Consider the following 22,444-nt stretch of genomic DNA (forward strand, 5'->3'; position numbering starts at 1 on the left):
GCATCATTAGGGTGTAAATGCAGCATACAGAAATTACAATGAAAAATAAAAAATGAGTTCATTAGCTTTAAACATTCAGGAAATAATCAAGCACTATCAGAGAATGATACTTCCCAAAGGCTCAGTCTTTATGGATTTCCTTGCCAGCGATAGGATCAGTCTGTGGTATACCAATTTGTAGTGAGATCCATGATTTAACTTCTGTGACTTCAGTGGCTGTATTTGTGATAAATAATACACAGACAGGCATCTTCTACTTTGGCTGTAGAGCTATTTTTCTGGAAAAACTTTCAACCATTATAAGATCACCAGGTGAGATGGCATGCACTAAACGATTATCATTCTGTAACTGTGCAGCATGTACCTGGATATGGAAAGACTTAAGCATTGATGTTAGTTGTATGTCATAGTCTCCAAAATCAACATCACAGATATTATATTTACAGTCTGTTTCTGAGCAATGTGAAACTAATAGTCACCAGCATTTTACACAGGGGGTATTGTAGAATACAGGGTAATTTATTTTTCTCTTTAAAGGATAAGTAAAATTGAACATTAATGATTTAGATAGGGCATGTTATTCTAAACAACTTTAAATTTTTAATTCCATCACCAAATTTGCTTGGTTCGCTTGGTATTCTTTGTTAAAGGCTAAAACTAGGTAGGCTCATAGGCTGATTTCTAACTTGTTGGCCGCCTCTTATTTCACTGTCTGGCTGTGAAAGGCTAATTAATGCACTGCTAGTTTAACTATGCTACCTATACAACATTCACTGACGCAAGAGTCAGCACTAATTGGTCAAATTGCAAGTTTCTCAAAAAAAACACTGAGATAAGTGGGTAGTCTACAGAGATTTGGATACTAACTAATCACAGCGGTAAAAAAGTTTATCAATACAACCATGTTGATCATGTAAAACTGGGCAATGGGTAACAAAGTGACTTTTTTATTTCTTTATTTTTAAACAATAAAAAATGTCAAGTACGCTGTCCCTTTAATTTCAATAACACTTCCCCTGCTGATTGTATTAGTGACAAATCTTTAACACATAGATTCTGCAATTATCACTCCAAGGCAGGTATACACTTTCTTGTTCTCCTCCAGACACATTAAGGAAAACTTTCCCTAGTTTACACAGTAAGTCTTTCATAATGAAATTATTGAACAGTTTTGGAACATGTCATTCTGTTTCAGGACCTACAGTTACACTCAAAGGTTCTAATATGTGGTATGATATACCCTTATTCCCAACTAAAGTAATCATTACAGCTTTTAACTATATTTACAAGGGGATATGTGCTTTGTCTAACAAGAACTGACAGTCTGCATTCTTCTTAAACAGTCCCCTCTCCCCCTCCTTTTTTCTTATAACACCGGCGCAGCTCCTATGTTTTTTACTGTCTGACTGCTCAAAGTCTTATCTGTGTCACATTTTTTCTATAGTTAAAACATTTTATTCCACTTGAAAAATTAAGTAAAAGAAGTTAAACAACCATATACAAACATCTTAATATTATACCTGGTTTAATTGTATTCATCCACTAAATATTATTTGAACTAAATATTGTCTTTGCATATTTATTGCAGCTGGCCAGTTCTGCAAATCAATACAAGACAATATGTATATATTAGAACATTTACAGCATATAATTTACCATCAATAATTCTGTGTAATTTCAGTGGAGAACACAATAAACCTTATACACACAAAATACTACATTTACCTTAAACTACAGAGTGTACACTATTGCTCTGACAAAATCATACAGCAGAGACACATTGAACACTGACAATCAACCACTAATTAAAACTTCAAAAATATTCACTCCTAAGGTAGAAAACCCACCATGCAAACTTCTAATATCTCCTTACATACCTCCAGCACCTCTTCAATATTTATACACATTTTCATGAGCATTACATTCTGACAAAGGAATACATTTCCTCTCAATTATGCCCATTTTCACAAAATTGTATAATATACAATTACTTTGTTCATGGGTACTCCCTGATAACAAACACTAAAACATGCGTTACCCTACTTAAAATGTCACTTAAGGAATATAAAGCACAGTTCTAATTTATTACTTAATCTTTTAATAATTCAAACACAAACTTTTCTAACACATACATTTACCAGTCCTATCAGTATTCCTATACCCCTCTTACATGCAGCTATTGTGTCTGTATTTTAGTGCTGCTGGAGTGACCAACAATCTTTGCTCATGTGTCCCACCTTTCCACATTTGAAACATTTTATTCTTTTACCCCTTGCACTCTTTTTCTTATTTTTTTGCTCTTTTTCTTCCCTTACTGGGAGATTTAATTTTAAGTTTTTAATTTCTTTTTGATAATCCTCTAGTGAAGTCTTTAACGACTCACACTGTCTTTTTACTGCCTCAGTATTCCATTTAAAATATGCTTTCCACTCTTCTGATGTAAGGTTGTTCTTTTTTGAAACCTCTATTAAAACATTACTTAGGGTATTTATTTTATCCAGGTTCCAAGAGCCACCCTCTGGCCATATATCGAACCCTTTGTTTTGAGTTAGTCGGGACCATTTAGTATGGTACTTATTGCAAAAAGGGCCATGGTGTTGATTCATATATTCTGCTGGGGAACCCTTTGGCCATTTAGGATTAGTGGAACAGCTTTTAGAGGAGTTATGTCCCATTTTAAATTGACTTTTTACTTTTTACTTTTTTTTTTTTTTTAAATGTCACTTGGGGTTTTTACTTACAATTAACACAAATTCTTAAACTAAAACAACAAAAAACAACAAAACAGAACAAAAGAGAATTGTATTGTATCAGGGGAACCTCCACCCCAACCTGGCAACACTACCTCACGTGTTTGCCCTCAAAGGAACATTATACACTCATTTTTTCTTTGCATAAATGTTTTGTAGATGATCTATTTATATAGCCCATAAAGTTGTTGTTGTTGTTGTTTTTTTTGAAATGTATAGTTTTGCTTATTTTCAAATAACACTGCTCTGACTTTCAGTGTCCTTTTAGGGTGTCTGCCAGGTCACAGTTTTGGATATAGGTTTGTCACAGTTCCCCTTGCATTCAAACACTGACTGGTTAATGTTAGAACTGTAAACCCAGTCTCCTAATCCCAGTTGCCTTTTAATAGACACCCTCCTAGGTCACAAGTTTTTTACTTTTACAAAAACAATTTACACAATACAACACACAACATTAATGAATCAATAAACGGAGCCTCTTAGGATAGCGTCACCCAGAACGCCAAACAGCTCTGACCCCTTACCCAGAGACACTCAATTACTGTTACACTAAAAACAAACAAATGCTCTTACCATTCAGACCGGTCTTAATTGAGTGCCCCTGGAGCAGAAAGTCTTTGCCACTTGGACTGGTGTCTGAGATTGTGCCATCCTGTTCGTGACGCCATGTGTTGGTGATATTCACCCTGGACTGAATAACTCTTCAGACCACGACAGGTTAAAGAGGGTTCGTTTATTGAAAAACACACTGCAGTGAGGAGAGAATGAATACAAAGTTTTCTCTGGGGGGGTCAGTCCCCTTCCCAAACATTTATACAGGAGGCAGGGCATTCCTGAACTCCATATCTAGGCTAATACAGTTTATGATTGGCTGGCTAAAATGCAAGAGTTTCCACCAAATATGGCTATAACATAAGTAAAAAATACAGTTTAGACACAATTCCATTCACTAAGTTCTATTCCTCAAAGTAGCTGGTTTAACTGTCTGACCGTATATCAAAAAGGGCAAAGGTCAGGGATGAACTAATGTCTGCTCTTATGTTAACAAAGAGAGCTGTGTAAAAAGCATATCATTCTACAAGCTTACTAATTTATGGTATACATCCATCCATATACTCACATATGTTCAGCCTACCAGGACAACAAGGGAATTGAATGTTTAGATACAAGGATAGAAAAGGATTAGATTTAGAAGAAAAATTAAGAGACATACACTAGCTACTATAAAACATTGCCCTTAAGCAAGACAGGCCCCTCCTGACTAACAATGCCTGCATAGAAATTAACCCATTCAGACCTCACTAAGCACTGCAGGAAAAACAGTTACAGATATTGCTTATTATTTTCAACACCTATTATTATTTGTGTATCAAATGCTAGTAGTTTTCACAGTGAAATTAATGACTTTTAATTCCTTTTCAATCTGTCACCCAGTATATATTCTGAAGGAAGAACGGGGTATGCACAATATGAAATAATTTACAACTCTAAGATCCCTCTTATTTCTTTACAGTCTCCCCTGCAGACGCAGGTACCGCAAGTCGGCATTGGGGCAGCACCTTCCATGGGCACTGGTCCCACTGCTGACCCAGAAAAACGTAAATTAATCCGGGACCAGCTTGTCCTTTTACTTCACGCTCACAAATGTCAACGACGCGAACAGACAAATGGCGAGATGCGAGACTGCTCCCTACCCCACTGCCGAACTATGAAGAATGTTCTCAACCACATGACACACTGCCAGGCTGGGAAGGCCTGCCAGGGTAAGATGGTGGGCAGATGCTCTGTGAAGATTGCATTTTCATGTTCCATTCAGTACATATTTCAAAATTCTGTTGAATTGTGGAATTTGTTTTCTTGGAGCTGAGATGGTTAAAAGGGATATAAAGCTAAAACATTTTCTCTTGTGATTCAGACGGCGCATACCGTTTTAAAAGTATCCATTATACTTAGCAAATTTGCTTCATTGCCATGATATTCTGTGTTGAAGAGATACCTAGGTAGGCATCTGGATCACTATATGACACTAAATAGTGCTGCCATCTAGTGCTCTTGCAAATGGATAACATTCTTGTAAAACTGCTGCCATATAGTGCTCTAGAAATGAGCCAGCTCCTAAGCTTACATCCCTGATTCTCAACAAAAGATATCAAGAAAACAAATAAAAATGATTATCGAAGTAAATAAAAAAAAAAAAAGTTGTTTAAAATCACATCCTCTATCTGAATCTTGAAATAAAAATGTAGAGTTTCATATCCCTTTAATAACTTTGGCCTGTTTGGAAGTTTATGGAATTATGCTTAGAAGGGAAAGACCTAGGTTTCAGCTGTTTTTCATGGAAAGCTCCAGTCATTCATTGGTTTGCCTTAGCAATTCCTTATCCTGTATCTTAATGCCAAACCTGAGATGTGGGTATCAGTTTTCTGTATGGATTTGTATTCAAACTAATCTACAAATGTAGTGGCCAGGGATAAGATTCTAAGATCTCTTGCTTTGTTCATAGCATTTCTCATGCCCTGCTATAACGCTTTTCAATACATTATATAGTAATATTCTCTCCAGGACCTTTTTAATTGGTGGACCACCAGGCTAATTTTACTGACCACCCTGCTAAAATTTAAGTTAGTATTCAGTTAAAGTTAGCTAATATTGTTTCAATGTTTATTGTTCAAATTATTATTAAATAAATGTATGCTAAATTATGCAATTTAATTTGTGCTTTGGATAGAAAAAATGTTTTCATAGATAGTATTACTTTCCCTACCCGGCTACTTCATAATGACACTTAGGGGTCGATTTATTAAGCGGCGGTGGGCAGGGGCGCCCATACTCGCCTCTGCCCGCACAGACAGAAGCTGTCAATCTTTCCGATTGGCTGAGACCGGGGAGATTGAAATTCTCCAACAAAGAGTTGTTAAATACGGACTGCAGGTTCTCTTGTGAGAAACTGCAGCCATAAGGGGTGTGAAGCCTTTCATAAATCGACCCCTTAGTTTAGAAAACACTGTATAGAATTATGTAGGGGAAGCAGATCTAGGGGGCTTTTATAAAACGTACAAGGTTTGTAGCCTTCTGTGCATGCAACTTTTAGTTATAAGCTGTTGAATGTGCTCACTATTAGCCATAGATGATCCTTGCCATGTACACATGAAATACATTCTCTCCATTTTACAGTTGCACACTGCGCCTCCTCGAGACAAATCATCTCTCACTGGAAGAACTGTACGCGGCATGACTGCCCTGTATGTCTACCATTAAAGAACGCCAGCGACAAACGAAACCAGCAACGTAAATATAGCCGTATCTAGTCTACTCTATTGGACCTTAGAACACTAACAAATCCTTCAAACCTTCTGAAATAATTGAGCTTTCTTTTGTAAAACTATCTTAGTTTAGATAAAAATAGAGATGGTTTGTAGACAGCTGTAAGACACTACATTGGAGGAAATGTTTTTCCTAACTGCCAGTTTCATTTTAACAATGATGGAAACCATGTATGCCTGTGTCCATAAAGATGGGATATCTTGCCAAATGCTTGAGAATTTATCAATACATTGCTAAACTGCTTATTTTTAGAATCCCATTGCTTTTTTAATTTTTTTATTATAAGAAGTTTGTTTTATTTTCAGCGCTACTAGGTTCCCCATCAAGCGGTGTGCAGAACCCTATTGGTTCAGTAGGGGGTGGCCAGCAAACTGCTCCATCGTTAAGCAGTCCCAACTCTATTGACCCCAGCTCCATGCAGAGGGCGTATGCTGCCCTTGGCCTGCCCTATGGGAACCACTCACCTGGCCCTGGTCAGCAGCCGGCACAGACTCAGGTTCACCAGCAGCTCCGAACTATCAACGCATTAGGTAAGTGGGCAGTAAAAAAATAAAATAAAGAACTTTAACTCTACCATAATCAGATTACTAAATCCTTTATTCATTTTAAATTATACTCCTACTGAGCAGGTGCACAAGTTTGCAGGGGGGGATACAAATGACTATAAATTAAGAGAGAGGGCTTATTTATACATATTACTAGTCTGTGATTGGCTGATGGTTTTCACATGATACAGGGGGCAGGCAAATGGGTTAAAAATTGTTCATTAAAAAAAAAATCTACTGCTTATTTGAAATTCAAAGTGTTATTGCATTGTCATTTTGTTATGCACTTGTTAATTCTGCAATTCTGCTGTATTTAGTCCGTAAACTGATTAACTTTCTGGATTATGCCTGGAATGTGGATAAGGCTAGGAAGAAGCCACTTTGGCAAGATGTTGCTATTCTCTCTTTGGATGCGGTCAAAGCTTTTGACTCTATTGTGTGGGAATATCTATTTAGGGCGATGGGGAAGTTTGGTTTTAAAGGGGAATTTTTACAATTCATTTTTCGTTTATATCATAATCCAATTTCCTTTTTACTTATTAATGGATCTTTATCTCCTAAAATAACATTACAGAGAGGCACCAGGCAAGGTTGCCCGCTGTCTCCACTACTCTTTAATATCGCGCTGGAACCTCTCGCGATAAGATTGAGAGATGTTTTGATAGGAGTTCAATTTGGCTTATATCGTCTTAAAATACTGCTTTATGCAGATGATGTGTTGATTTTTTTAGCCAACATTCAGCAGTCTATTTCTATAATCCTTAATGTGCTGCAAGTTTTTAGTTCCTTTTCATGTTATAAGATAAACCTAGAGAAGAGTGAATTAATGTGTATAAATAATTCCCAGTTAGTAGGACTTAATATTCCATTCAAACTGGTTGAGGTTATTAAATATCTAGGGTTAATTCTACATAAAAACCCTAAACTTTGGTATAAAGCCAATTTTGAGCCCCTATTTCAAAAAATAGGAATGGATTTGCTTCTTTGGGGCGCTTTTCCTTTGTCCATTACAGCCAGGGTTAATTTAATAAAATCAATCATTTTTCCGCGTCTGCTATACCTTCTTCAGAATCTTCCTTTATTCTTATTGAATAAAGATCTAAAGCTTTTTAATGCTCAAATTTCTAAATTCATTTGGAATAATAAAAGGCCTCGAATTGCGCTCGCAAGACTAATGCAAAATCGTGGATCAGCGGGATTGGCCCTTCCTAATCTTAAACTGTATAACCTGGCTGCGATGGTTAAAACGGCAATAGATTGGCTTGCCGGTACTAACCTGGTGTCATCAGAAGAGCTAGAAAATTATTTGATTGCCCCATTCGCGTTAAAAGCTTTATTACATTCTCCAGTTCAGAAGCTCCCTCAGAATGTTAGCTGTTTTATCACGATTAGAAACATACGGCTAGATTTGGAGTTTTGTCGGTAACGACCCGAAAAACTAACGCCGGCTTTTTTCTGGCCGCACCATAAAAATAACTCTGGTATTGAGAGTCCACATAAAGGCTGCGTTAGGCTCCAAAAAAGGAGCGTAGAGCATTTTTAACGCAGCTTCAACTCTCGATACCAGAGTTGCTTACGCAAGCGGCCAGCCTCAAAAACGTGCTCGTGCACGATTCTCCCATAGGAAACAATGGGGCTGTTTGAGCTGAAAAAAAACCTAACACCTGCAAAAAAGCCGCGTTCAGCTCCTAACGCAGCCCCATTGTTTGCTATGGGGAAACACTTCCTACGTCTGCACCTAACACTCTAACATGTACCCCGAGTCTAAACACCCCTAACCTTACACTTATTAACCCCTAATCTGCCGCCCCCGCTATCGCTGACCCCTGCATATTATTATTAACCCCTAATCTGCCGCTCCGTAAACCGCCGCTACTTACATTATCCCTATGTACCCCTAATCTGCTGCCCTAACATCGCCGACCCCTATATTATATTTATTAACCCCTAATCTGCCCCCCACAACGTCGCCTCCACCTGCCTACACTTATTAACCCCTAATCTGCCGACCGGACCTGAGCGCTACTATAATAAAGTTATTAACCCCTAATCCGCCTCACTAACCCTATAATAAATAGTATTAACCCCTAATCTGCCCTCCCTAACATCGCCGATACCTAACTTCAATTATTAACCCCTAATCTGCCGACTGGAGCTCACCGCTATTCTAATAAATGTATTAACCCCTAAAGCTAAGTCTAACCCTAACACTAACACCCCCCTAAATTAAATATAATTTACATCTAACGAAATTAATTATCTCTTATTAAATAAATTATTCCTATTTAAAGCTAAATACTTACCTGTAAAATAAATCCTAATATAGCTACAATATAAATTATAATTATATTATAGCTATTTTAGGATTAATATTTATTTGACAGGCAACTTTGTAATTATTTTAACCAGGTACAATAGCTATTAAATAGTTAAGAACTATTTAATAGCTACCTAGTTAAAATAATTACAAAATTACCTGTAAAATAAATCCTAACCTAAGTTACAATTAAACCTAACACTATACTATCATTAAATTAATTAAATACAATACCTACAATTACCTACAATTAAACCTAACACTACACTATCAATAAATAAATTAAATACAATTCCTAAAAATAACTACAATGAAATAAACTAACTAAAGTACAAAAAATAAAAAAGAACTAAGTTACAAAAAATAAAAAAATATTTACAAACATAAGAAAAATATTACAACAATTTTAAACTAATTACACCTACTCTAAGCCCCCTAATAAAATAACAAAGACCCCCAAAATAAAAAATGCCCTACCCTATTCTAAATTACTACAGTTCAAAGCTCTTTTACCTTACCAGCCCTGAACAGGGCCCTTTGCGGGGCATGCCTCAAAGAATTCAGCTCTTTTGCCTGTAAAAAAAAAAACATACAATACCCCCCCCCAACATTACAACCCACCACCCACATACCCCTAATCTAACCCAAACCCCCCTTAAATAAACCTAACACTAAGCCCCTGAAGATCTTCCTACCTTATCTTCACCATACCAGGTTCACCGATCCGTCCTGAAGAGCTCCTCCGATGTCCTGATCCAAGCCCAAGCGGGGAGCTGAAGAGGTCCATGATCCGGATGAAGTCTTCATCCAAGCGGGAGCTGAAGAGGTCCATGATCCGGATGAAGTCTTCATCCAAGCGGGAGCTGAAGAGGTCCATGATCCGGATGAAGTCTTCTATCAACGGCATCTTCAATCTTCTTTCTTCCGGATCCATCTTGCAGACCTCCGACGCGGAACATCCTCTTCTCCCGACGCCTACTAGCCGAATGACGGTTCCTTTAAGGGACGTCATCCAATATGGCGTCCCTCGAATTCCGATTGGCTGATAGGATTCTATCAGCCAATCGGAATTAAGGTAGGAATATTCTGATTGGCTGATGGAATCAGCCAATCAGAATCAAGTTCAATCCGATTGGCTGATCCAATCAGCCAATCAGATTGAGCTCGCATTCTATTGGCTGTTCCGATCAGCCAATAGAATGCGAGCTCAATCTGATTGGCTGATTACACTTCAGGACGGATCGGTGAACCTGGTATGGTGGAAACCATGTATGCCTGTGTCCATAAAGATAGGATATCTTGCCAAATGCTTGAGAATTTATCAATACATTGCTAAACTGCTTATTTTTAGAATCCCATTGCTTTTTTTTTTTTTTTTTTTATAAGAAGTTTGTTTTATTTTCAGCGCTACTAGGTTCCCCATCAAGCGGTGTGCAGAACCCTATTGGTTCAGTAGGGGGTGGCCAGCAAACTGCTCCTTCGTTAAGCAGTCCCAACTCTATTGACCCCAGCTTCATGCAGAGGGCGTATGTTGCCCTTGGCCTGCCCTATGGGAACCACTCACCTGGCCCTGGTCAGCAGCCGGCACAGACTCAGGTTCACCAGCAGCTCCGAACTATCAACGCATTAGGTAAGTGGGCAGTAAAAAAATAAAATAAAGAACTTTAACTCTACCATAATCAGATTACTAAATCCTTTATTCATTTTAAATTATACTCCTACTGAGCAGGTGCACAAGTTTGCAGGGGGGGGATACATATGACTATAAATTAAAAGAGAGAGGGCTTATTTATACATATTACTAGTCTGTGATTGGCTGATGGTTTTCACATGATACAGGGGGCAGGCAAATGGGTTAAAATTGTTCATTAAAAAAAAAATCTACTGCTTATTTGAAATTCAAAGTGTTATTGCATTGTCATTTTGTTATGCACTTGTTAATTCTGCAATTCTGCTGTATTTAGTCCGTAAACTGATTAACTTTCTGGATTATGCCTGGAATGTGGATAAGGCTAGGAAGAAGCCACTTTGGCAAGATGTTGCTATTCTCTCTTTGGATGCGGTCAAAGCTTTTGACTCTATTGTGTGGGAATATCTATTTAGGGCGATGGGGAAGTTTGGTTTTAAAGGGGAATTTTTACAATTCATTTTTCGTTTATATCATAATCCAATTTCCTTTTTACTTATTAATGGATCTTTATCTCCTAAAATAACATTACAGAGAGGCACCAGGCAAGGTTGCCCGCTGTCTCCACTACTCTTTAATATCGCGCTGGAACCTCTCGCGATAAGATTGAGAGATGTTTTGATAGGAGTTCCATTTGGCTTATATCGTCTTAAAATACTGCTTTATGCAGATGATGTGTTGATTTTTTTAGCCAACATTCAGCAGTCTATTTCTATAATCCTTAATGTGCTGCAAGTTTTTAGTTCCTTTTCATGTTATAAGATAAACCTAGAGAAGAGTGAATTAATGTGTATAAATAATTCCCAGTTAGTAGGACTTAATATTCCATTCAAACTGGTTGAGGTTATTAAATATCTAGGGTTAATTCTACATAAAAACCCTAAACTTTGGTATAAAGCCAATTTTGAGCCCCTATTTCAAAAAATAGGAATGGATTTGCTTCTTTGGGGCGCTTTTCCTTTGTCCATTACAGCCAGGGTTAATTTAATAAAATCAATCATTTTTCCGCGTCTGCTATACCTTCTTCAGAATCTTCCTTTATTCTTATTGAATAAAGATCTAAAGCTTTTTAATGCTCAAATTTCTAAATTCATTTGGAATAATAAAAGGCCTCGAATTGCGCTCGCAAGACTAATGCAAAATCGTGGATCAGCGGGATTGGCCCTTCCTAATCTTAAACTGTATAACCTGGCTGCGATGGTTAAAACGGCAATAGATTGGCTTGCCGGTACTAACCTGGTGTCATCAGAAGAGCTAGAAAATTATTTGATTGCCCCATTCGCGTTAAAAGCTTTATTACATTCTCCAGTTCAGAAGCTCCCTCAGAATGTTAGCTGTCTTATCACGATTAGAAACATACGGCTAGATTTGGAGTTTTGTCGGTAACGACCCGAAAAACTAACGCCGGCTTTTTTCTGGCCGCACCATAAAAATAACTCTGGTATTGAGAGTCCACATAAAGGCTGCGTTAGGCTCCAAAAAAGGAGCGTAGAGCATTTTTAACGCAGCTTCAACTCTCGATACCAGAGTTGCTTACGCAAGCGGCCAGCCTCAAAAACGTGCTCGTGCACGATTCTCCCATAGGAAACAATGGGGCTGTTTGAGCTGAAAAAAAAACTAACACCTGCAAAAAAGCCGCGTTCAGCTCCTAACGCAGCCCCATTGTTTGCTATGGGGAAACACTTCCTACGTCTGCACCTAACACTCTAACATGTACCCCGAGTCTAAACACCCCTAACCTTACACTTATTAACCCCTAATCTGCCGCCCCCGCTATCGCTGACCCCTGCATATTATTATTAACCCCTAATCTGCCGCTCCGTAAACCGCCGCTACTTACATTATCCCTATGTACCCCTAATCTGCTGCCCTAACATCGCCGACCCCTATATTATATTTATTAACCCCTAATCTGCCCCCCACAACGTCGCCTCCACCTGCCTACACTTATTAACCCCTAATCTGCCGACCGGACCTGAGCGCTACTATAATAAAGTTATTAACCCCTAATCCGCCTCACTAACCCTATAATAAATAGTATTAACCCCTAATCTGCCCTCCCTAACATCGCCGATACCTAACTTCAATTATTAACCCCTAATCTGCCGACTGGAGCTCACCGCTATTCTAATAAATGTATTAACCCCTAAAGCTAAGTCTAACCCTAACACTAACACCCCCCTAAGTTAAATATAATTTACATCTAACGAAATTAATTATCTCTTATTAAATAAATTATTCCTATTTAAAGCTAAATACTTACCTGTAAAATAAATCCTAATATAGCTACAATATAAATTATAATTATATTATAGCTATTTTAGGATTAATATTTATTTGACAGGCAACTTTGTAATTATTTTAACCAGGTACAATAGCTATTAAATAGTTAAGAACTATTTAATAGCTACCTAGTTAAAATAATTACAAAATTACCTGTAAAATAAATCCTAACCTAAGTTACAATTAAACCTAACACTATACTATCATTAAATTAATTAAATACAATACCTACAATTACCTACAATTAAACCTAACACTACACTATCAATAAATAAATTAAATACAATTCCTAAAAATAACTACAATGAAATAAACTAACTAAAGTACAAAAAATAAAAAAGAACTAAGTTACAAAAAATAAAAAAATATTTACAAACATAAGAAAAATATTACAACAATTTTAAACTAATTACACCTACTCTAAGCCCCCTAATAAAATAACAAAGACCCCCAAAATAAAAAATGCCCTACCCTATTCTAAATTACTACAGTTCAAAGCTCTTTTACCTTACCAGCCCTGAACAGGGCCCTTTGCGGGGCATGCCTCAAAGAATTCAGCTCTTTTGCCTGTAAAAAAAAAAACATACAATACCCCCCCCCAACATTACAACCCACCACCCACATACCCCTAATCTAACCCAAACCCCCCTTAAATAAACCTAACACTAAGCCCCTGAAGATCTTCCTACCTTATCTTCACCATACCAGGTTCACCGATCCGTCCTGAAGAGCTCCTCCGATGTCCTGATCCAAGCCCAAGCGGGGAGCTGAAGAGGTCCATGATCCGGATGAAGTCTTCATCCAAGCGGGAGCTGAAGAGGTCCATGATCCGGATGAAGTCTTCATCCAAGCGGGAGCTGAAGAGGTCCATGATCCGGATGAAGTCTTCTATCAACGGCATCTTCAATCTTCTTTCTTCCGGATCCATCTTGCAGACCTCCGACGCGGAACATCCTCTTCTCCCGACGCCTACTAGACGAATGACGGTTCCTTTAAGGGACGTCATCCAAGATGGCGTCCCTCGAATTCCGATTGGCTGATAGGATTCTATCAGCCAATCGGAATTAAGGTAGGAATATTCTGATTGGCTGATGGAATCAGCCAATCAGAATCAAGTTCAATCCGATTGGCTGATCCAATCAGCCAATCAGATTGAGCTCGCATTCTATTGGCTGTTCCGACTGGGCTGATAAAGGACTACACTATGTAAAACAGTTATTTGATGAGAATGATCAATTTCTAGTGGCGGATGTTATTTTTAATAAATATGATTTACCTAGATCTAATTTATTTGCTTATTTTCAAATCCGCCATTTTATTTCATCACAAAGTTGGTCTTCTTCCTCCTTTTCCGCCTGGTCGGATATTAAACTTTCGGTACAAAAATTTGTTGCAGGAAACTCCTCGATATCGCTAATGTATGATATTATGTTGAACAAGCAGAGTCTCCTATTTAGGGACAATATTTGTAAGTCTTGGCTACCGTTTATCCCCTCTGTTAACCATGATAAAATCACTCAGAGCTTTGACTCTTTACGTAAGTGTAAAGTCCCGATATCTTGGAATGAATCCCATATGAAATTGATCAATAATTTCTATCTTTCACCGTGGAAAGTCTCTAGATTTTATCCGACTTCGGCTAGCTTATGTCCTCGATGCTCACATGAGAGGGCAGACATGATACACATGTTTTGGACATGTCCTATGGTAAGACAATTGTGGTTAAAGATTATTTTTTGGTTCAATAAATTTTATAAAATAACAATTGGATTATCTGCGGAAGATGTCTTCTTTCTATTTCCCTCACAAGAGGCTGTTGATGATAACACTATAAACAGTTTAAATACTATTATTTTGACTGTTAGATACTGTATACTTAAAAACTGGAAAGCTAGGCGTGTACCCGGATTAACCATGGTCTTCAGAACATTACAAGATCAAATTGTTTTTGAATCATTTCATCTTTATGAAGCTTCGGAGAAACGAATCAAGAAGTTCCTCTGGAAATGGACGCCAGTTATTTTATCTTATTCATATCCTCTGCAGAAGCGGATCCTTTCTTCTTTCCTATCTTCAGTGAGCTTCGCGGAACTAACTTTCCTTAATGTTTTTCCACACACCTGGATTGATAACACGGTAGGCGATCCCTAGTCGGTGGCGGTCTGGGGGGGTGGGGTGGCATCGGGGGTGGGGAGGGAGAGAGAAATATTTATTTTTATACAGCTTTTTTTTTTCTTTTTTTTTTTTTTTTTCTCTTCTTCTTGCATTCAGATCCCTGCTATTTTTGGTATGGAGAAGAGAAGGAAGGAAAGGGGAAGGGGAACGGTGGAGGGAAGGAATATGAAAAGGAATGTAGGAAAATGTATCTAAGCAAGTTGACAGCAGTTTAGTTTTATAGGTATATAAGGTAGAAGTATTTAATAACTTCATGTGCAATCAGGTGGTGGATCTGAATTGTCCAGCTTATTTGTAGATTGGAATCGGTAGCTGATAATACCTATCATGTTAATGTGTCTTATGTTTAGCTGCTTATGGATGTACTAGATATATAGTCATATGGAGCTGCGTCTCCAGATAAGATACCTGTAATGTTTTTTTTTGTTTTGTTTTTTGTTTTGTCTTTTTTGTTGTATGACTTATTTCTTATGCACTAAATAACCAATAAAAATGATTTAAAAAAAAAATTGTTCATTAAAAAAAAAATCTACTGCTTATTTGAAATTCAAAGTGTTATTGCATTGTCATTTTGTTATGCACTTGTTAATTATGCAATTCTGCTGTATTTAGTGGCCCTTTAAAGGGACATAACCCCCAATTGTTTTCTTTTATGATTCAGATAGAGTATGCAATTTAAAATAGATTTCCAATTTATTTCTATTTATCTAATTTGCTTTTTTTTTCTTTGTATCCTTTCTTTGATAAGTATACCTTGGTAGGCTCAGAAGCTGCTGATTGGTGGCTGCACATATTTACCTCTTGTATTTGGCTTTCAGCTAGCTTCCAGAAGTATATTACTTTTCTTTCCACAAAGGATATAAGGAGAACAAAACTAGCTGGGAAAAACTGTCAAATGCACTGAGATAAGAGGCAGCCTTCAAGGGCTTAAAAGTTGGCATATGAGCCTACCTAGGTTTTGCTTTCAACTAAGAATACCAAGAGAACAAAGCAAATTTGGTTATAAAAGTAAATTGGAAAGTTGTTTAAAATGACATGCCCAATCTGCATCATAAAAGTTTACTTTGGACTTTGCTGTCTGTCCCTTTTAAATAGTTGTAACCACCACAAACTGTAAATATAGCAATCCACATATTCAGATAAATTACTTTTTAATAAATGACCAAGTAGCCACTGTGGAAAACAAAATAGAAATTGTTTTTCTTCTTAAATGGAAAGAGTCCACAGCTGCATTCATTACTTTTTGGAAATAAGAACCTGGCCACCAGGAGACGACAAAGACACCCCAGCCAAAGGCTTAAATACTCCTCCCACTTCCCTCATCCCCCAGTCATTCTTTGCCTTTCGTCCCAGGATAATGGCAGAGACGTGTCAGAATTTTTAAAATTTTTGTTTTTGTCTCTTATGGAGGGTAGTACTCTTCAGCATGGGACAGGAGTTTTTTAAGTAGTCCTGTCAGTCTCTCAGTGAGGGCTTGGATGAAAGTTGGAGTCCGGAGATGCAGGGAGTTTCTTTCTGCGAAACCATCCCGACTCATATTAACAGCTCCTCAAGCAATCAGTGTTGACGAACTTCGCTTCGCTGCCTGCTTTCTTCTGTCAAGTCCATGGCGGAGGCGATGCTACTATCCTTCACACTTGAAGGGCCGTGTTCCTGTTCTATGGTTTCCGGTAAGATCATTTCATTGTACTTTATTCATCAATGTACTGTAATGTGAATGTTTTCCGAGAGGCTACCACCTTGAGGGTCTAACATACATAAGGGTCTCAGTGAGTCTTAGTATCTTGGAATTGAGGGTTAATATCTCCTGAGGGGGGTTATTGAACAGGGGGGGGGGTTATAATCATGTTTATGTGATTTAAGCTGCTTATGTGTGATGTTTACTGGGCTCGTGGTTGGAACATTGAGGCCCTTGTAAGTGACGCAGCCTTTTGGTTGTGCGCACTTTTTTTGGACTGTAGGGTTCACCTTGTTTTTGGGCGTGGTTACGTTCCGTTTTTCCATTTCCGCATTCCCGACCGTGTGGCGAAGGACATTTTCTAGTCCGCAGGGGTCTGGTCATAGGAGGTGGTGAGTGCCCCAGCTATTGTCGGTGTCAGGTGCCGTTTTTGTTTTACTACTTTAGTCTATATTTAAATATCCTCTATCCAGTTATGGAGGATTCTGATGCTGAGACTATCTTGATTTCAGATTCTGTGTCCTTGTTGACTCCTGTCAACCAGTTTTGTTTTGTATGCCATTTCAGAGCGCCTGGTTCCTCCGGGCTTGGGGAATCAAGGGACTGCTGAGCCATCTGCCTTTGGGGGTCCTGTCCTCTGAGTGGCGAGTTCCCTACCAAATCATACTTCTGCACATGCGGGTAACCCAGTTTATGGTTCCTCCATGCGGGGTGGTGTGTTTTCCTGGAGGTTGCAGCGCGTTTCAGAGTCCAGATGTTTATTTGAGAATGTTCTTGAGCCCTATTGTCCCGGGCCTTCCGCCTTGGGGAGGGCCTCTACAGTTCCCCGCGGGGGTATCTGTCCCTGAGTGTTGTGACTTTTGTTACAGGATTGCGCGCCTTCGCGTGTTGTTCAGACATGTTTTTCAGTTATTGAATGACCCTATCGTTACCAGTTATGGGGATTTTGAGTCTGATAATTCGAATGGTGCACCTCATTAGACATGTGGGGATTAAGTAATCTCCTTATTGTCATTTGTTTGAAATCTTTCCCAGTTTTGTAAGATAAGGCTCCGTTTGGCTGGTCCTGTGTCTTTTTGGGCGTTAACCTCCGTTCAAATATGACAAACAGCACACTACCTGATGCAAGTGGTAGAGGGCCACTGCAAACACCTCTCAGTAAATCCACAGCAACTTTGTTCCACAGCACCAAATCACAAGGAGAAAAAATCTTTGTCTTTAAAGCAGCAAACGCAACGTTTCGGGCCATTCACCCGTAGCATGATTAAGGGTGAATAGCCCGAAACGTTGCGTTTGATGCTGTGTGCCTATGCTTTGTGTAAGCTAAAAGATCAATAAATGCTTTAAAGAAAAATATTTTTTTCTCCTTTTGATTTGGTGCTGTGGGCGTTAACCTCCAGGTTGCCTTATTTTATTTATATCCGATGGGATGTCTTATTTATTTTTGTTTCCTTTGGGAACTTTCTGGGATTGATGCTCTTTATTACTTCTTCGGAAGTTGTTTTAACATGTTAGTCCTATGTTTAAAATGTCTGTTTCATTCATGTAATTGACAAGAGTCCATGAGCTAGTGACGTATGGGAAATACAATCCTACCAGAAGGGGCAAAGTTTCCCAAACCTCAAAATGCCTATAAATACACCCCTCACCACACCCACAATTCAGTTTTACAAACTTTGCCTCCTATGGAGGTGGTGAAGTAAGTTTGTGCTAAGATTTCTACGTTGATATGCGCTTCTCAGCATTTTGAAGCCCGATTCCTCTCAGAGTACAGCGAATGTCAGAGGGACGTAAAGGGAGTATCACCTATTTAATGCAATGATTTCCCTAACAGGGGTCTATTTCATAGGTTCTCTGTTATCAGTCGTAGAGATTCATCTCCTACCTTCCTTTTCAGATTGACAATATACTCTCATATACCATTACCTCTACTAATAACTGTTTTAGTACTGGTTTGGCTATCTGCTATATGTGGATGGGTGTCTTTTTGGTAAGTATGTTTTTTATTACTTAACCCCTTGAGTGCTAATGACGGCTCTGAGCCGTCACAAATTGTCTCAGTCAGGTGCTAATGACGGCTCGGAGCCGTCACTAGCACTCTCCCACTTTGAGGGAGATCTGGGGGCTGCCACCGGCTCCTACCCCGGTGATCTGGCCTGCATATGACAGGCATCGCCAGGGCTTCACGTTACGTGTGGGGACGTCACCGCACAACTTTATTTAACATTAACAATGTTAAATATAGGAGCAGGGGGCATGCTGCTTAGAAGCCTGTATCTCAGGCATATAAGCAGCTACAGACCCCCAAGACCCACCGTTGGAAAGGTAATTGCCTAACCTTTTCAACAGTGTAAGTCTTAGGGATCTGAAATAATAATAAAAAAAGTTAAATATATTTTTAAAAGTATAAAATAAAAAAAAAACTTTAAAGAACCTTAGCACCCAGGTGGGAAAGTGCTTAGCACTCAAAGGGTTAAGACACCTCAGCTATGGTTTGGCACTTTATGCATTTATATAAAGTTCTAAATATATGTATTGTACTTATATTTGCCTGGAGTCAGGTTCATGTATTTCCTTGTGCAGACTGTCAGTTTCATATTTGGGGAAAGTAAACATATTAAGAAATATTTTTTCTTACCTGGGGTTTAGTCTTTTGCAAATTGACTAGTTTTTTCTTGAAAATTGCAGGCAGTACTAGGCCCGCGGGTGCACCAAATGCTAGACTTTATTGCATCATTTTTGGCGCGAGAATATTTTTGGCGCGAAAGTACGTCCGTTGACGCAAGTTCGTCATTTCCAGCGTTGTAATTGACGCGGAGTATTACACATGGCTGCGTTGTTAGTGACGCGATTGTCATTTCCGGATGTTGTTGGCTCAAAAAAATTTTCTGTTACGTTGTGCGTCATACTTGGCGCCAAACTTTTCATTAATTTAATACCCCATTGCTGTTTGCCTCTTGCCTTTTTCTATGTCAGAGGGCTATGCTATTTGCATTTTTTCCAATTCCTGAAACTGTCATATAAGGAAATTGATAATTTTGCTTTATATGTTGTTTTTTCTTTTACATTTTGCAAGATGTCTCAATCTGATCCTGCCTCAGAAGTATCTGTTGGAAATTTGTTGCCTGACATCGGTTCTACCAAAGCTAAGTGCATTTGTTGTAAGATTGTGGATATTTTATCTCCAAATGTCATTTGTAATAGTTGCCATGATAAACTTTTACATGCAGAAAATGTTTCCATCAGTAATAGTACATTGCCAGTTGCAGTTCCTTCAACTTCTAATGTACATGATATACCTATGAATTTTAAAGAATTTGTTACTGATTCTATTAAGAAGGCTTTGTCTGCATTTCCGCCTTCTAGTAAACGTAAAGGGTCTTTTAAAACTTCTCCTAAAGTTGATGAAATTTCAAATGACCGACAACTTTATGATTTATCCTCCTCTGATGAGGATCTATCTGATTCAGAAGATCCTTCCTCAGATATTGACACTGACAAATCTACTTATTTATTTAAAATAGAGTATATTCGTTCTTTGTTAAAAGAAGTGTTAATTACTTTGGATGTTGAGGAAGCCAGTCCTCTTGACATTAAAACTAGTAAACGTTTAAATGCTGTTTTTAAACCTCCTGTGGTTACTCCAGAGGTTTTTCCTATTCCTGATGCTATTTCTGATATGATTTCTAAGGAATGGAATAAGCCAGGTACTTCTTTTATTCCTTCTTCAAGGTTTAAAAAATTGTATCCTTTACCAGCAATTTCTATAGAGTTCTGGGAAAAGGTCCCCAAGGTTGATGGAGCTATTTCCACCCTTGCTAAATGTACCACTATTCCTATGGAAGATAGTACTTCTTTTAAGGAACCTTTAGATAGGAAGCTTGAATCTTATCTAAGGAAAGCCTATTTATATTCAGGTCATCTTCTCTGGCCTGCAATTTCATTGGCTGATGTTACGGCTGCATCAATTTTTTGGTTGGAAAATTTAGCGCAACAAGAATTGGATTCTGACACATCTAGCATTGTTCACTTACTGCAATATGCTAATAATTTTATTTGTGATGCCATTTTTGATATTATAAAAATTGATGTTAGATCCATGTCTTTAGCTATTTTAGCTAGAAGAGCCTTGTGGCTTAAATCTTGGAATGCCGATATGATATCGAAGTCTAGATTACTATCTCTTTCTTTCCAAGGTAATAATTTATTTGGTTCTCAGTTGGATTCAATTATTTCAACTATTATTGGGGGAAAGGGAGTTTTTTTGCCTCAGGATAAAAAAACCTAAGGGTAAATCTAAGGCTTCTAATCGTTTTCGTTCCTTTCGTCAGAATAAGGAACAAAAATCTAATCCTTCCCCCAAGGAGTCTGTTTCCAATTGGAAACCTTCCTCAAATTGGAATAAATCCAAGTCATTCAAGAAACCTAAGTCAGCCCCTAAATCCGCATGAAGGTGCGGCCCTCATTCCAGCTCAGCTGTTAGGGGGCAGATTACGGTTTTTCAAGGATGTCTGGATAAAGTCTGTCCAAAATCAATGGATTCAGAGCATTGTCTCTCAAGTGTATCAAATAGGATTCAGAGTAAGATCTCCTGTGAGAAGATTTTTTTCTCTCACGTGTCCCAGCAAATCCAGTAAAAGCTCAGGCTTTCCTGAAGTGTTTCAGACCTGGAATTATCAGGGGTAATCATGCCGGTTCCTGTTCAGGAACAAGGTTTGGGGTTTTATTCAAATCTATTCATTGTCCCAAAGAAGGAAAATTCATTTAGACCAGTTCTGGATATGAAAATTTTGAATCGTTATGTAAGAGTTCCAACTTTCAAAATGGTGACTATAAGGACTATTCTGCCTTTTGTTCAGCAAGAACATTATATGTCTACAATAGACTTGCAGGATCCTTACCTTCATATTCCGATTCATCCAGATCATTATCAGTTCCTGAGATTCTCTTTTCTAGACAAGCATTACCAATTTGTTGCTCTTCCATTTGGACTAGCAACAACTCCAAGAACCTTTATAAAGGTTCTAGGTGCCCTACTTTCTGTAATCAGAGAACAGGGTATTGCAGTGTTTCCTTATTTGGACGATATCTTGGTACTAGCTCAGTCTTTACGTTCTGCAGAATCTCACACAAATCAACTAGTGTTGTTTCTTCGAAAACATGGTTGGAGGATCAATTTACCAAAAAGTTATTTGATTCCTCAGACAAGGGTCACCTTTTTAGGTTTCCAGATAGATTCAGTGTCAATGACTCTGTCTCTAACAGACAAGAAATGCTTGAAATTGGTTGCAGCTTGTCGGCACCTTTAGTCTCAGTCATTCCCTTCAGTGGCTATGTGCATGGAAGTTTTTTTTACAAAGATATGACGAGTCCACGGATTTCATCCTTACTTGTGGGATATTAACCTCCTGCCAACAGGAAGTGGCAAAGAGCACCACAGCAGAGCTGTATATATAGCCCCTCCCTTCCACTCCACCCTCAGTCATTCTCTTTGCCTTCAGTGTTATACTAGGAAGAGGTGAAGTGAGGTGTTAGTTTTAGTTTCTTCAATCAAGAAGTTTTTTATTTTAAATGGTACCGGTGTGTACTATTTTCCTCAAGGGGTTATGGAAGAAGATTTCTACCTTGAGGTTTATGATCTTAGCAGTTGTAACTAAGATCCACACTGGTTTCCACAAGATTTCT

At 38.3% G+C, this 22,444-nt stretch overlaps 1 protein-coding gene across 2 annotated transcripts in view; it reads left to right on the forward strand.

Moving 5' to 3' along the window:
- Window positions 1–22,444, forward strand: part of LOC128642413 (histone lysine acetyltransferase CREBBP) — a 78,677-nt gene that overhangs the window by 21,632 nt on the left and 34,601 nt on the right. For both annotated transcript variants that reach the window (XM_053695180.1, XM_053695181.1), the window contains exons 4-7: window positions 4,264–4,513; window positions 5,925–6,038; window positions 6,380–6,604; window positions 10,342–10,566. In XM_053695180.1, the coding sequence (XP_053551155.1) occupies window positions 4,264–4,513; window positions 5,925–6,038; window positions 6,380–6,604; window positions 10,342–10,566 (814 nt within the window). The remainder of the gene's footprint in view (window positions 1–4,263; window positions 4,514–5,924; window positions 6,039–6,379; window positions 6,605–10,341; window positions 10,567–22,444) is intronic.

This window comes from Bombina bombina, chromosome 11 (assembly GCF_027579735.1).
Source record: "Bombina bombina isolate aBomBom1 chromosome 11, aBomBom1.pri, whole genome shotgun sequence".
NCBI lineage: Eukaryota > Metazoa > Chordata > Amphibia > Anura > Bombinatoridae > Bombina > Bombina bombina.